The sequence below is a fragment of the Hemitrygon akajei genome, chromosome 30 (assembly GCF_048418815.1).
Source record: "Hemitrygon akajei chromosome 30, sHemAka1.3, whole genome shotgun sequence".
In the NCBI taxonomy this organism is placed as follows: domain Eukaryota; kingdom Metazoa; phylum Chordata; class Chondrichthyes; order Myliobatiformes; family Dasyatidae; genus Hemitrygon; species Hemitrygon akajei.
In genome coordinates this window covers 8,015,696-8,029,455 of record NC_133153.1, presented here as the reverse complement: position 1 = coordinate 8,029,455, position 13,760 = coordinate 8,015,696, and the positions used below count along the sequence as shown (strand labels likewise).

Here is a 13,760-nt window from a genome sequence, read left to right as displayed (position 1 = left end):
TCTACCACTTAGTGAGATATTGACCAATCTTGTACCTTTTAAAGAGCAAACACGAGGAAGGGTCCTGACGAAGGGTCTCGGCCCGAAACGTCGACAGCGCTTCTCCCTGTAGATGCTGCCTGGCCTGCTGTGTTCCACCAGCATTTTGTGAATCTTGTACCTTGTCTGATTTCCTACTTGATTCCCCAAAAGTGCAATACTCTATTAATTTATGCCACAGATTCCACTAGATATCTTTTATATTTGAATCATTGAAGTCTATCCTGAGCTGCACTTTGGAAATAAATGCAATGCTGGAGAAACCCTTGTGGGGTTTTTTTTTTAAGTGATATCATTCGATATAAGAACTACACACACAATTCACTTGTTTCGCACAACTTATATTATTGAAAAATAATTTTTCTATTACTTTTAAAGCCCACAATGAGATATTTCTATTTCCAGCTCCATTGCTCTGATGACATCCAAAGGAAGACCGCTGTCAGGAAGACCTTGGATCAATGTTCTGGGCCAACTCGGAGCCACTGATATCAAACTAAAAGGTAATTTCTAGAGAGAATTATTTTGCTGTGTATTTATTTAGGTTTTTTTTTCCATTTCAATTGCTTTGCTTTAAGTTTTTTAGCCTTGCATACTCCTATTTTACTTTTGCCAAGTGATTGAGCATTGAACAGTCGATGTAAGGTTACAAAATGCCCAAGTCACTCCACTAAGTCCACGCAACAGTCCAAAGGATTGCCTGAATCATGGCCCACATAGCCTTCCCTCCAAATATTGCAGTTCCAAAGGCTGGGGAGATTATCACACTCCTGAACTTAAACCTCACTCTTCCTAATACAGAAGATAGGTTGCAGAGACGAGCATTTTGTTCCCTTGATTTTAGAAAATTAAGGATTAATATTGAAATGATTAACCTAATTATTTGATGACAAAGGTAAAAATGGTTTCCTCTAGTGGAAATTGAAATGAACCAAGGATTTGGGGGAGGCCACCTGGTTGTGGCTGATAGTTTTTAATTGTGTAACAAGAAGGGTAGATAAAGCACAATCAGAAGATGTACAAGTAGTTGAAAAGGTACTGCATAGAATGTTGTTAAATAAAATATAAGCTCATAGGTTGTGAATAACGCTAGTCTGGGTTCCCCTCTTCTTCCATTCCCCACTTTGGCCTCTTACTTCTCCTCACCTGCTTATCACACCCTCCTCCTTCCCTTGCTCCTATGGTTCACTCTCCTCTCCTATCAGATTCCTTCCTCTCCAGCCAGAAGACCATAAGATTTAGGATCAGAAGTAGGCCATTCAGCCCATCGCATTTGTTCCACCATTCAATCATGGACTGCTCCAATTCTTCCAGTCATCCCCACTCCTGCCTTCTTCCCATACCCTTTGATGCCCTGGCTAATCAAGAACCTATCTATCTCTGCCTTAAATGCACCCAGTGACTTGACCTCTACAGCCACTCGTGGCAACAAATTCCACAGATTTACCACCATTTGACTAAAGTAATTTCTCTACATCTCTGTTCTAAATAGAGGTCCTTCAATCCTGAAGTTGTGCCTTCTTGTCCAAGACTCCCCTACCCTCTATCTTTCCAACCCACCTGGCTTTACCTATCACTTTCAAGCTATCCTCCTTCCCCTACCCCCAGCTTTTTATTCTGGCATCTTGCATCTTCCTTTTCAGTTCAGATAGAAACATAGAAAACCTACAGCACAATACAGGTCCTTTGGCCCACAAAGCTGTGCCGAACATGTCCCTACCTTAGAACTACCTAGGTATAACCCATAGCCTGTATTTTTCTGAGTTCCATGTAACCATAAAGGAGTCTCTTAAAAGACCTTATCGCTTCCGCCTCTGCTACCGCCGCTGGCAGCCCATTCCGTGCACTCACCACTCTCTGTGTAAAAAAACTTACCCCTGGCATCTCCTCTGTACCTACTTCCAAGCACCTTAAAACTATGCCCTCTTGTGCTAGCCATTTCAGCCCTGGGCAAAAGCCTCTGACTATCCACACGATCAATGCCTATCATCATCTTGTACACCTCTATCAGGTCACCTGTCATCCTCTGTCGTTCCAAGGAGAAAAGGCCAAGTTCACTCAACCCATTCTCATAGGCATCCTCTCCAGTACAGGCAACATCCTTGTAAATCTCCTCTGCATCCTTTCTATGGTTTCCACGTCCTTCCTGTACTTGGGCGACCAGAATTGAGCACAATATTCCAGGTGGGGTCTGACCAAGGTCCTATATAGCTGCAACATTACCTCTTGACTCTTAAACTCAATCCCATGATTGATGAAGGCCAATGCGCTGTATGCCTTCTTAATCACAAAGTCAACTTGAGTAGCAGCTTTGAGTGTCCTCTGGACTCGGACCCAAAATCTCTCTGATCCTCCCCACTGCCAAAAGTCTTACCATTAATGCTATATTCTACCATCATATTTGACCTACCAAAATGAACTCCCTCACACTTATCTGGGTTAAACTCCATCTGCCACTCCTCAGTCCAGTTTTGCATTCTATCAATGTCCCATTGTAAACTCTGACAGCCCTCCACACTATCCACAACGTCCCCAACCTTTGTGTCATCAGCAAATTTACTAACCCATCCCTCCACTTCCTCATCCAGGTCATTTATAAAAATCACAAAGAGTAGGGGTCCCAGAACAGATCCCTGAGGCACACCACTGGTCACCAGCCTCCATGCAGAATATGACCCATCTACAACCATTCTTTGCCTTCTGTGGGAAAGCCAGTTCTAGATCCACAAAGCAATGTTCCCTTGGATCCCATGCCTCCTTACTTTCTCAATAAGCCTTGCATGGAGTACCTTATCAAATGTCTTGCTAAAATCCATAACACTACATCTACTGATCTACCTTCATCAATGTGTTTAGTCACATCCTCAAAAAATTCAATCAGGCATGACCTGCCCTTGACAAAACCATGCTGACTATTCCTAATCATATTATCCCTCTCCAAATGTTCATAAGTCCTGCCTCTCAGGATCTCCATCAACTTACCAGCCACTGAAGTAAGACTCACTGGCCTATAATTTCCTAGGCTATCCCTACTCCCTTTCTTGAATAAGGGAACAACATCTGCAACCCTTCAAACCTCCGGAAGCTCTCCTGTCCCCATTGATGATGCAAAGATCATTGCCAGAGGCTTAGCAATCTCCTCCCTCGCTTCCCACAGTAGCCTGGGATCCCGGTCCCGGTGACTTATCCAACTTGATGCTTTCCAAAAGCTCCAGCACATCCTCTTCCTTAATATCGACATGCTGAAGCTTTTCAGTCCATTGCAAGTCATCCCTACAATTGCCAAGATCCTTTTCCATAAAGAATACTTTGCTGCAGTATTCACTAAGTACCTCCACTATTTCCTCCCGTTCCAAATGCACTTTTCCACTGTCACATTTGAATGGTCCTATTCTCTCACATCTTATCCTCTTGCTCTTCACATACTTGTAGAATGCCTTGGGGTTTTCCTTAATCCTGTCTGCCAAGGCCTTCTCATGGCCCCTTCTGGCTCTCCTAATTTCATTCTTAAGCTTCTTCCTGCTAGCCTTATAATCTTCTAGATCTCTATCATTACCTAGTTTTTTGAACCTTTTGTAAGCTCTTCTTTTCTTCTTGACTAGATTTATTACAGCCTTTGTTCACCACGGATCTTGTACCCTACCATCCTTTCCATGTCTCATTGGAACGTACCTGTGCAGAACCCCACGCAAATATCCCCTGAACATTTGCTACATTTCTTCTGTACATTTCCCTGAAAACATCTGTTACCAATTTATGTTTCCAAGTTCCTGCCTAATAGCCTCATATTTCCCCTGCTCCAATTAAACGCTTTCCTAACTTGTCTGTTCCTATCCCTCTCCAATGCTATGGTAAAGGAGATAGAATTGTGATCACTATCTCCAAATTGCTCTCCCACTGAGAGACCTGACACCTGATCAGGTTCATTTCCCAATACCAGTCAAGTACAGCCTCTCCTCTTGTAGGCTTATCTACATATTGTGTCAAAAAAACTTCCTGAACACACCTAACAAACTCCACCCCATCTAAACTCCTCACTCTAGGGAGATGCCAATCAATATTTGGAAAATTAAAATCTCCCACCTCAACAACCCTGTTATTATTACTCCTTTCCAGAATCTGCCTCCCTATCTGCTCCTCGATGGCCCTTTTACTATTGGGTGGTCTATAAAAAACACCCAGTAGAGTTATTGACCCCTTCCTATTCCTAACTTCCACCCACAGAGACTCCATAGACAACCCCTCCATGACTTCCTCCTTTTCTGCAGCCGTGAATCTATCTCTGATCAACAGTGCCATGCCCCCACCTCTTTTGCCTCCCTCCCTGTCCTTTCTGAAACATCTAAAGCCTGGCACTTGAAGTAGCCATTCCTGTCCTTGCACCATCCAAGACTCTATAATGGCCACAACATCATAGCTCCAAGTGCTGATCCATGCTCAAAGCTCATCTGCTTTATTCATAATACTGCTTGCATTAAAATAGACACATCTCAAACCATCGGTCTGAGCACGTCCCTTCTCTATCACCTGCCTATCCTCCCTTTCGCACTGTCTCCAAGCTTTCTCTGTGAAGGGTATTGGTCTGAATCTTCAACTATTTATTAATTTCCATACATGCTCCTTGACCTGCTGAGTTCCTCCTGCATTTTGTGTGTTGCCTTGGTCAAAGAACAGGAAACAAAGAGTAAATCCTGTAGAAACAATCTGTTTCTATAAATGGGTTGCTTTCAGATTGACAAGGATCATTTCTAACCCTCAGTTATTAACAATATCCCTCAATGGGAAAGTTCACGCTAGTTCCCTCTCCAATTAGAATAGCCCTCTTCCTGCAGTTCCACAGGTCCAGTCACCCTAGGTCCCACTCCTGTGAACATTCCCTGGGACAGTGAGGACACAAGCAGAGACTGGGCTTCAGGTAGCCGATTCTGAGACCCTGACTCCTGAACTTGTCACACACCCATGGAGATGAACTGCACAGAAAGAGTCTTTTGGCCCACTGAGTCCACGCTGATCATTAGACGCCCCATTTTGTACTAATCCTAGCTAAACTATTTTACTTTATTGACATTCTTATCAACTCCCCTCCTTAGATTCTTCCTACACAGCAGGAAGAATGTACAGACTCCACTCAGACAGGTCAGGAGTGAACCCAGATCAGTGAAGCTGTTCCACTAGCCAAACCACTGTGATGGCCTTTGAACTCTCAGTAGATGCTGAGAAATATGTAAAAACTGAACAATTTCAAAATGTACCAGTAGAAAGTCATGTGATTAAATATAAACCTTAAGAGCAAAGAAAATACAAACCCTTAACTACATTTACCTTTGTAACAAAGTCAATCAACCCATTGGTTTATTTGGGCTCCTGCTGTATGTGACAACCACCCCTGACGGGCTTCACATGAAGGGTGTACAATCCCTCTGTCTGAAATGTTTGTGGTCAGCCCTTCAGCTCAGTGATGAGGCTGGAGCGATGTGTCAGCTTCAGACCTCCAGCTCACTCCTGACTTCACACCACAATGCACAGGTCAGAGAGGCAAGCTGACCCATGGAGGGGACACTGATGGGTTCTGTACAGAACAGCAAACACTGAGTACATATTAGGCAAAAGACTTCAGTGAAAAGTTCATTAGTTATAGCAAATGGAATGTAACCCAGTAAAATGGGAGTTCTTGCACAGCAGGAAGAAAGAAAAATTAGAATAATTTTTAAACTGTGAGAAACAAGAAAGTATTGCTGCATAATAGAATCTTGGATTCACTATTTCACAAGAGGAATAATTAGATATTCTGATACGAAAAGCACCTCTGAAGGCAAGTGATGTTTTGACTTTTATTGTGAGGCACCTGGAGCAAAAATACAAGGAAATGTTGCCAAGATTATACAGAGCTTTGTTGAGATCTGATTTGGAGATGTGTGTGGAGATCTTATCTGGAGGAAGATATGCAAGCCTTGGCAAGAGCACAGTATAGAGTCACCAGACTAATCCTTGGGGTCAGGACCTAGGAGCAGAAAATGAGGAATATTGGCCTAAATTGATTAGAATTGAGAAAAATGAGAAGTGTTTTCCCGGAGATTTCCAAGATTCTGTGAAGGGTCTACAGGGTAGATGTTAAAGGTTGTTTCCCAAAGTTGGAGTGTTTAGAACTTGGAAGTATAGTCTCAGAATAAAGAAACCACCATTTAGCTGTGGTAAGTGTTTGGAAAGCTCTATTTCAGAATATGATTCCTGGTATACATGCTGTAAATGATGATGATTGAAAATTGCCCTTCATTTAAGCGTGGCTCCTACAGGGTGAGCTGTCAAGCTCTGGAGCTAAGTAAAGTGCTCTAGTGTTCCATCAGTAATCTTCCTCCTCAGCCTCCACTCCTGTGTGTCACTCTCACATGCCATTAGAATGGGAGGTCAGGATCGCCAATAAGCTGGAATGTTTAGTCTTCCTGATCGCTGGTCTGGGCTTGGATAGTGGACACGATGCTCCAACTCCAATCCTTTGAATTTCCAAACTATTACCCTTTCCTCACAGCTGACTGAAGCACCTTTAACCAATCTCGACCCATTTAATGGCACCAAAAAGTTTCTTCTTTCATTTTGCTTTCTTGTTCAATTTTATTTGTTGCTGACGGAGTTACTTAATAAACAAAATCCATTCAGTGGGTTAAAATCTTTGATCAGACGGCACAGATTTTACATAAAGTGTGAGTTCTCTTCCCTTGTGAATACATTTTCTGATATAGCATTTTCCACTCCACTGTTATAATCTTGTTATTGTACTAGAATACCATGTTACCCCAGGCATGTTTTATTTTGAAAATATTTCATGTTGTTTTAATGTGCACTGGGTGACACCAAGTGGTGGACTGTGGACTCACCACTCCACCTTTCCACCTTCCATGCACTGAAGCAGAAAATTCAAAGTCCTGCTAAGTTTCAGTACTGTTGGATCTGGAAATTCTTCAGAAGTCAAGAACGAGAAATAAAACTCACTGTTTGGGGACATTTATTAAGTGTTACAAGATCAAAGAGAGAAAGAACAAAGCTCAGACTAAAAATATAACAACATTGCAGTGATAACCATTAACCTATAAAATGCTCAAGAAGTATGACACTTGCTGCAGAAAAACTAAGAAGCTTCTAGAAAAATACAGAAGCAGCTATAATACAATCACTGGAAAATTCACTGAGCAATCACATGTATATAGATAATTATATAAAAATACAAGCAAGCATAGGAATGATTAAACTACAGAAAAACAATAATTTGATACTCCAATCCAACAGTACTGTAACCCCAGGCAGTCCGATCTCCCTGATGCTATATACTCACCTTGTGCTTAACCCTGGGAAATGACAGCTGGAATATGTCAATCTCAATGCTGACAATTTCAATTGACCCCCAATATGCACAGCCTTTATAAGCAGAGTTTCTTGTAGATTTTGCACTTCATGCAGGAAGATCTCTCCTTGATTTCACTCCTGAACAGTCTGGTTCTAATTTTTCAGTTCTGTCATGTTTCCCAGAGCTCTCAGTTCACACGCAATAGCTGTGATTGACCCTAGGTTGAACTCAAGTTATGTGACGGTGTTGAGACACAACAAGAATCATTCAGCATTTATACCCCACCCTCACTAATTCCAACAGCCATCCAGGAGCCCTGCTTCAGCAGTGTCCTTTTACATGTATTGGCCTCCACCACCTCCTCTGGCAGCCCACTCCAGATCTTCACCACCTTCTGTGTGAAAAACCTCCCACCTTAAACCTGTGCCCTATACTCCCCTGCTCTGGGGAGAGATTCTATCTGTTTCTATTTATGCGTCTCATAATTTTAAATCTCTGCGAGGTCACATCAATCTCCCAGTTTCCAATGAATAAATCCAATTGATCCAACCTATTCTTATAACCACAGCCTCTTGTGCACCTTCTATTGCAATCATGTTGTTCCTGGCATAGGCCAATGTCCTTATAAAATCGATGGTGAAATTGGCCAGCAAGAAGTTTGGGACAGCATTAGGGTGGTTTAAGCTAAAGGACGTGCTTACGCAGAGCCTGCATGTCTCAAAATTATAACTTAAGTATTTATGGCCAATGCCACGTCCTTGGTAAGTTTAGAAGTACAGTATGACAGACTGAAAGGACTAGAGACACGATGTATAAAAAGCTGTAATAGAGGTTCAGGAAACACAGAGAAGGTGTGTGTGACCACCCCCCCCCCCCCCCTCCCCTGCACTATCTACTAAGCTGAAGCACTCAAGCTCTGATTGGCCCCGTAACAATACAGACTTCAAAATTTGTAAACAATGAAGGAGAAAGAAAATTGATTCACAAAATATTTTGATCATTGGGGAGGAGTGTAGCAAATGTGTTGATCAACAGATCAGAATGCAGGATCGGTGGGATTTCCAGATCAAAGTATCCCTCGATATTTCTGTGCTCATTTGTAGTACTCACCTCCGAGCTCTAGTTTATCCTGCTAGGAGCCATAATAGGCATTGTACATTAAATAAATGCTTGATACAATATTAACATCAGATGTGATTAATACTAATGCAGAGCACCCATTCCAGTTTTCCGATTGTGTGATTTCATCTGGAAATAATCACTTTCATTTAAAATCTGGACAGAGGAAACAGGCAACAAAAGAACCCAACTTCTAGACCTATATACCTATACTTGTTACTTATTTTGCAATTTCCCTGGACTCAGACCCTTACCTTCAGCTCCTGCTGTGCAGTCTGGAGCCCAGCATTTTGGCATCTGTAACCAGTTCAGTACTGAGGGACTGCAGCACTATTAGAGCCATCCTCAAGACTAAGTTTTAAACTAAAACTTTTTTGTCCTTTCATAAGAAGATCCTTTGCCACATTTCAAAATTGAACTGTTCAGGTGACAACATTCCTTCCCAAATGACCTCGTAAAATCTGACCCCATTGGATCATAAGACCGTAAAACATAGAAGCAGAATTAGGCTGTTCGGCCCATTGAGTCTGTTCTGCCATTGAATAATAGTTGATTTATTATCCTGTCAACAGCACTTTCCTCCCTTCTCTTCATAACCTTTGACACCCTTACTAATCAAAACCCTATCAACCTCCACTTTAAATATACCCAATGACTTTGCCGACACAGAAAAATATGGCAATAGATTCCACAGATTCACTACCCTCTGGCTAAAGAAATTCCTCCTGATCTCTGTTCTAAAGGGATATACTTGTATTCTGAGGATGTGCCCTTTGGTATTAGACTCTTCCACTATAGGAAGCATCCTCTCCACGTTCACTCTATCTAGGCTTTAAATATTAAGCAGGTTTCAATCAGATCTTCCCTCATTCTTCTAAATTCCAGTGAGAACATGGACAGAGCCATCAAACACTCCTCATATGTTAACACTTCCATTTCCAGAATCATTCTTGTGAACCTCCTCTGACCCCTCTCCAATGTCAGCTCGTGCTTTTTTAGCTAGGGTGCCCAAAACTGCTCAAGTGTGGTCTGACAAGTGCGTTACAAAACCTCAGCATTACACCTCGCTTTTATATTCTTGTCCTCTTGAAATGGATGCTAACATTTTATCTCCCTTCTTTACTACCCACTCAACCTGCAAGTTAACCTTTAAGGAACTTACACAAGGACTCCCAAGTCCCTTTGCACCTCTGATCTCTGAATTTTCTCCCCATTTAGAAAATAGTCTGTGCCCTTATTCCTTCTGTTAAATTACATGACCATACACTTCCTTACACTGTATTCCATCTGTCACTTCTTTGCCCATTCTCCTAATCTGTCTAAGACCTTCTGCAGGCTCCCTGCTACCTCAACATTACCTGACCCTCCACCTAACTTTGTAATGTCCACAAACTTGGACACAAAGCCATCAATTCTGTTATCAAAATCATTGACATACAACATAAAAAGAAGTGTTCCCAGCACCAACTCCTGTGTAACACTAATAGTCACTGACAGCCAACTAGAAAAGGCCCCCATTATTCCCATTCTTCGCCTCCTGCCATTCATCCAATCTTCTATCCATTCTAGTGTCTTTCCTGTAATGCCATAGGCTCTTATTTTGTTTAGCAGCCTCATGTGTGGCACCTTCTCAAAGAGCTTTTGAAAATCCAAGTAAACAACATCCAGTCACTCTTTTTTTGTCTACCCCACATGTTATTTCCTCAAAGAATTCCAAAGTAATTCTCGGGCAAGATTTCACCTGAAGGACACTATGCTGACTACAACCTTTATCATGTGCCTCCAAGTACCCTAAAACCTCATCCTTAATAATGGACTCCAACATTTTACCAAGCACTATAATCAGGCTAACTGGTCTATAATTTCCTGTCTTTTGCCTCCCACCCTTCTTAAAGAGTGGATTGACATTTGCAATTTTCCAGTCCTTCAGATGTGTTCCAAGATTTAGTGATTCATGAAAGATCACCACAACCTCTTCTGCTACCTTGTTCAGGACCCTGATAGTGGGTAGTCCATCTGGTCCAGGTGACCTCTCAGCTTCCCAAACACCTTCTCCTTAGTAATAGCAACTTCTGCTCCCCAGTCTCAACACTCTCGAATTTCTGGAATACTGTTGGTGTCTTCCATAGTGAAGACTGACGCAAAATACTTACTAAGTTAATCCGCCATTTCTTTGTGCCCCATTACTACCACTCCAGCATCATTTTCCAGCAGTCCAATATATGATAGACCATAAAGCATAGGAGCGGAATTGGGCTATTCAGCCCATCGAGTCTACTCTGCCATTCCATCATGGCTGATTTATTACCCCTCTCAACCCTATTCTACTGCCTTCTCCCTGTAACAATATCCACTCTCACCTCTGTTTTACTCTTTATACAGTATATTTGAAAAAAAATTTGGTATCCTCGTTTATATTATTGGCTACCTTACCGTCATATTTCATCTCTTCTCTCATTGCTTTTTAATTGCCTTCATTAGTTTTTAAAAGCATCCCAATCCCATTAATTTCTGCTATATTATATGTCCTCTTTTGTTTTTTTTTTCCTGTCTTTGACTTCCCTTGCCAAACACAGTTGTCTCATCCTCCTTTTTGAAATTACCACCTTTGAAATGTATCTATCGTGCATCTTCCAAATTGCTGTAAAGAACACCAGCCATGGCTGTTTTACTGTAATCCTTCCTAGTGTTCCCTTCAAATATCTTTGGCCAGCTTCTCTCTCATGCCTCTGTAGTTCTCGTTACTCCACTATAATACTGATACATCCAATTTTAGCTTCTCCCTCTAAAACTGCAAGGTGAATTCTAGCATATTATGATCACTGCCTCCTAAGGGGACTTCTGCCTTAAACACCATAATTAAATCTGGTTCATTGCAAAGCACCCAATCTAGAATTGCCTTTTCCCTTGTGGGCTCAAGCTCGAACTGCTCTAAAAAGCCCCCTCGTAGGCATTCTACAAATTCCTTCTCTTCGAATTAGAGTTTAAAGATGGCTCGATCAGTACCAAATTAACTAAAGCATTTTCCTTCCTTATGAGAGCAGTAATTCAAAATGTTTATCCTAAAACATTCTAGTGGACATTAGTGTAATGCTAGTTGAGGTCATGACTGTGCTAGGATGAAAATAGCCCACAACAGCTTGGTCTATACTAGAAGAACATGTACAAAATGCTGCAAGAACTCATCATTTTGAAAGTTCAAGGCTGTTTCTCGGCCCTAAACTTCGACTGTTTATTCCTCTCTATAGATATTACCTGACCTGCTGAATTCCTCAAGCATTTTGCACATTTTGCTCTGGTTTTCTACCCCCACATCCAGGTTGTTAATAAAAATCACAAAAAGTAGAGGTCCCAATACTTCTACCAGTATTTATGTTTTTGTTTGTTTTTGGGGTTTTTTAACTGTCCAGTCTCTCAGTTCTGAGAAGGGCTACTGAATCAAAATGTCGACTGGTTTCTCGTTCCAGAGATACTGCTTTTCCAGTGTTTTGTTCTTGCTTCAGATTCTATCCAGTTTTAATCTTTTCCTGATACTTTTAAAAGCTGCTGATTAATATCATGCTTTTCAGAACATTGAAATAGTATCTCTATTCACGGTAGTGAGACATGTTGATAGGTTACAATATCTACGTTCGTAGATCACCTGTCACTAAGCAGTTTTGCAATTTGGATTACTTTACCTGTTACACTGCTTATTTTATTTCAGACAAGTTGGTATTCGTGGGATATAAAGGAAGTTTCAAACCTGCATGGGTCAAACTTGTAGTTGGGGAAGATACTGCAAAACTTCATGAGGTTCTTCCAATTCCCATCACGAAGAAGTTGAAGCTATGAGAGATCGTACCTTGAGCTAAGTCCACGTACAGGTCTGGGTATACAGGATTGATAGTGGAACTACTACTGATTTTTTAATGCTGTCTGTGGGAACATAGTCAAAGCTCCTAAGATGTTGCAGTAGTATGGTGTATTTATCATTGTGTTTATTTGTCAATGAACATGGCTTGTTTCAAAAACTGGTGATAATATTTGTAGACAGTACTTGAGAAGCCATTTTAACTCAAATCCTTCCTTGTTCCCGAAATAGCAGGTCATTTTTCGGATACCTTACTCTTCCTATGTCTGTATTGTTAAGTTGTTTTCAATCTGTCTTTATTTTCTATTGTATGTAAGTTTCTATTTATTTATTAAGTACAGAAGACAACACAACCCTATGGATCACAATGTTAAGGCAATTATGGAACAGTATTGTACAATTTTCATATATTTTACATTTAGCTGTTGCTTTATTTGGTAACGTCACTGTTCTGAAGCAATGGTATTTTAAGTGTTGGCTGAGATTGTAATTTATTAGAGTTAAGATGTATTTCAAGAGGACCTTTGGGTTAAAGAAATGTAATTTATAACCTATCATTTGTATAAATTACGAAGATTGTCTAAGAGAGGTTTCACAATAAATGTAAAGCTGAAAAGATTTGTAATGTCTTTGTGTTGACTGCCAAATGTGTCTCCATACATGACCAAATAATGTTTAAAGGTCAGTCAGTGATTCTTCTTTTAAAATACTGGCACTACTGAAGTTTTTCAATAATAATTGCATTGATGCTGGAAACTGGATCTCACGGCCCACTGCAACCCAAATTGCTGTAACCCAGTGACAGCAATAATTTGTGGGTGAGATTGAGATATTGTGGAACTAAATCAAGATCATTCAATTGCCACGCTACTATGTCTGGTGTTTCCTAACTTCAGAAGGCACAGGGTGACATTATGTAATGTATGTCTGAACCCTCTGGACATGACTAGCTCCTGGTCCAGAAAAAGAACCAAAGTTACAATAAAAAGACAAGGAGCACCCCATTTTACCACTTTGTGTTCTCCTTTGATCACATTTAAAGAGCCACCCAGCCCATAATTGAATGGCTTAATTAGGCAGCTCCAAATACACTGCAGATTGTCACACACATTTCAAAGTACTTAGACTATGCGACAAGATCTCTTTGGAGAACATAACTACAGAAGAACTCAATTAATGGGTGATTCAGTAATCACATTAACCATGAGAAGGAAAATCTTCTCCAGCTTGGTGAAGCAGTGGATGTGATTCATCTCCCATCCCCTTTCCAACCCACCCTCCATTCTACCAGAAACACCCAGGGTGGTCACCTCCTATTCCTGATGCTTTATGGAGGACTATTACGGGGGGGATGTGGTACAGCCATAAAGAGTGAGTCAGATCTGATGTTCCTCAAGTCTACTTTTCCTG

The 13,760-nt window shown here is 41.1% G+C and overlaps 1 protein-coding gene across 2 annotated transcripts in view; it reads left to right on the top strand.

Moving 5' to 3' along the window:
- Positions 1-12,968, top strand: part of cemip (cell migration inducing hyaluronidase 1) — a 196,534-nt gene extending 183,566 nt beyond the window's left edge. For both annotated transcript variants that reach the window (XM_073032937.1, XM_073032938.1), the window contains exons 28-29: positions 445-542; positions 12,204-12,968. In XM_073032937.1, the coding sequence (XP_072889038.1) occupies positions 445-542; positions 12,204-12,331 (226 nt within the window). In that variant the 3' untranslated portion in view covers positions 12,332-12,968. The remainder of the gene's footprint in view (positions 1-444; positions 543-12,203) is intronic.
- Positions 12,969-13,760: the final 792 nt, after the last annotated feature.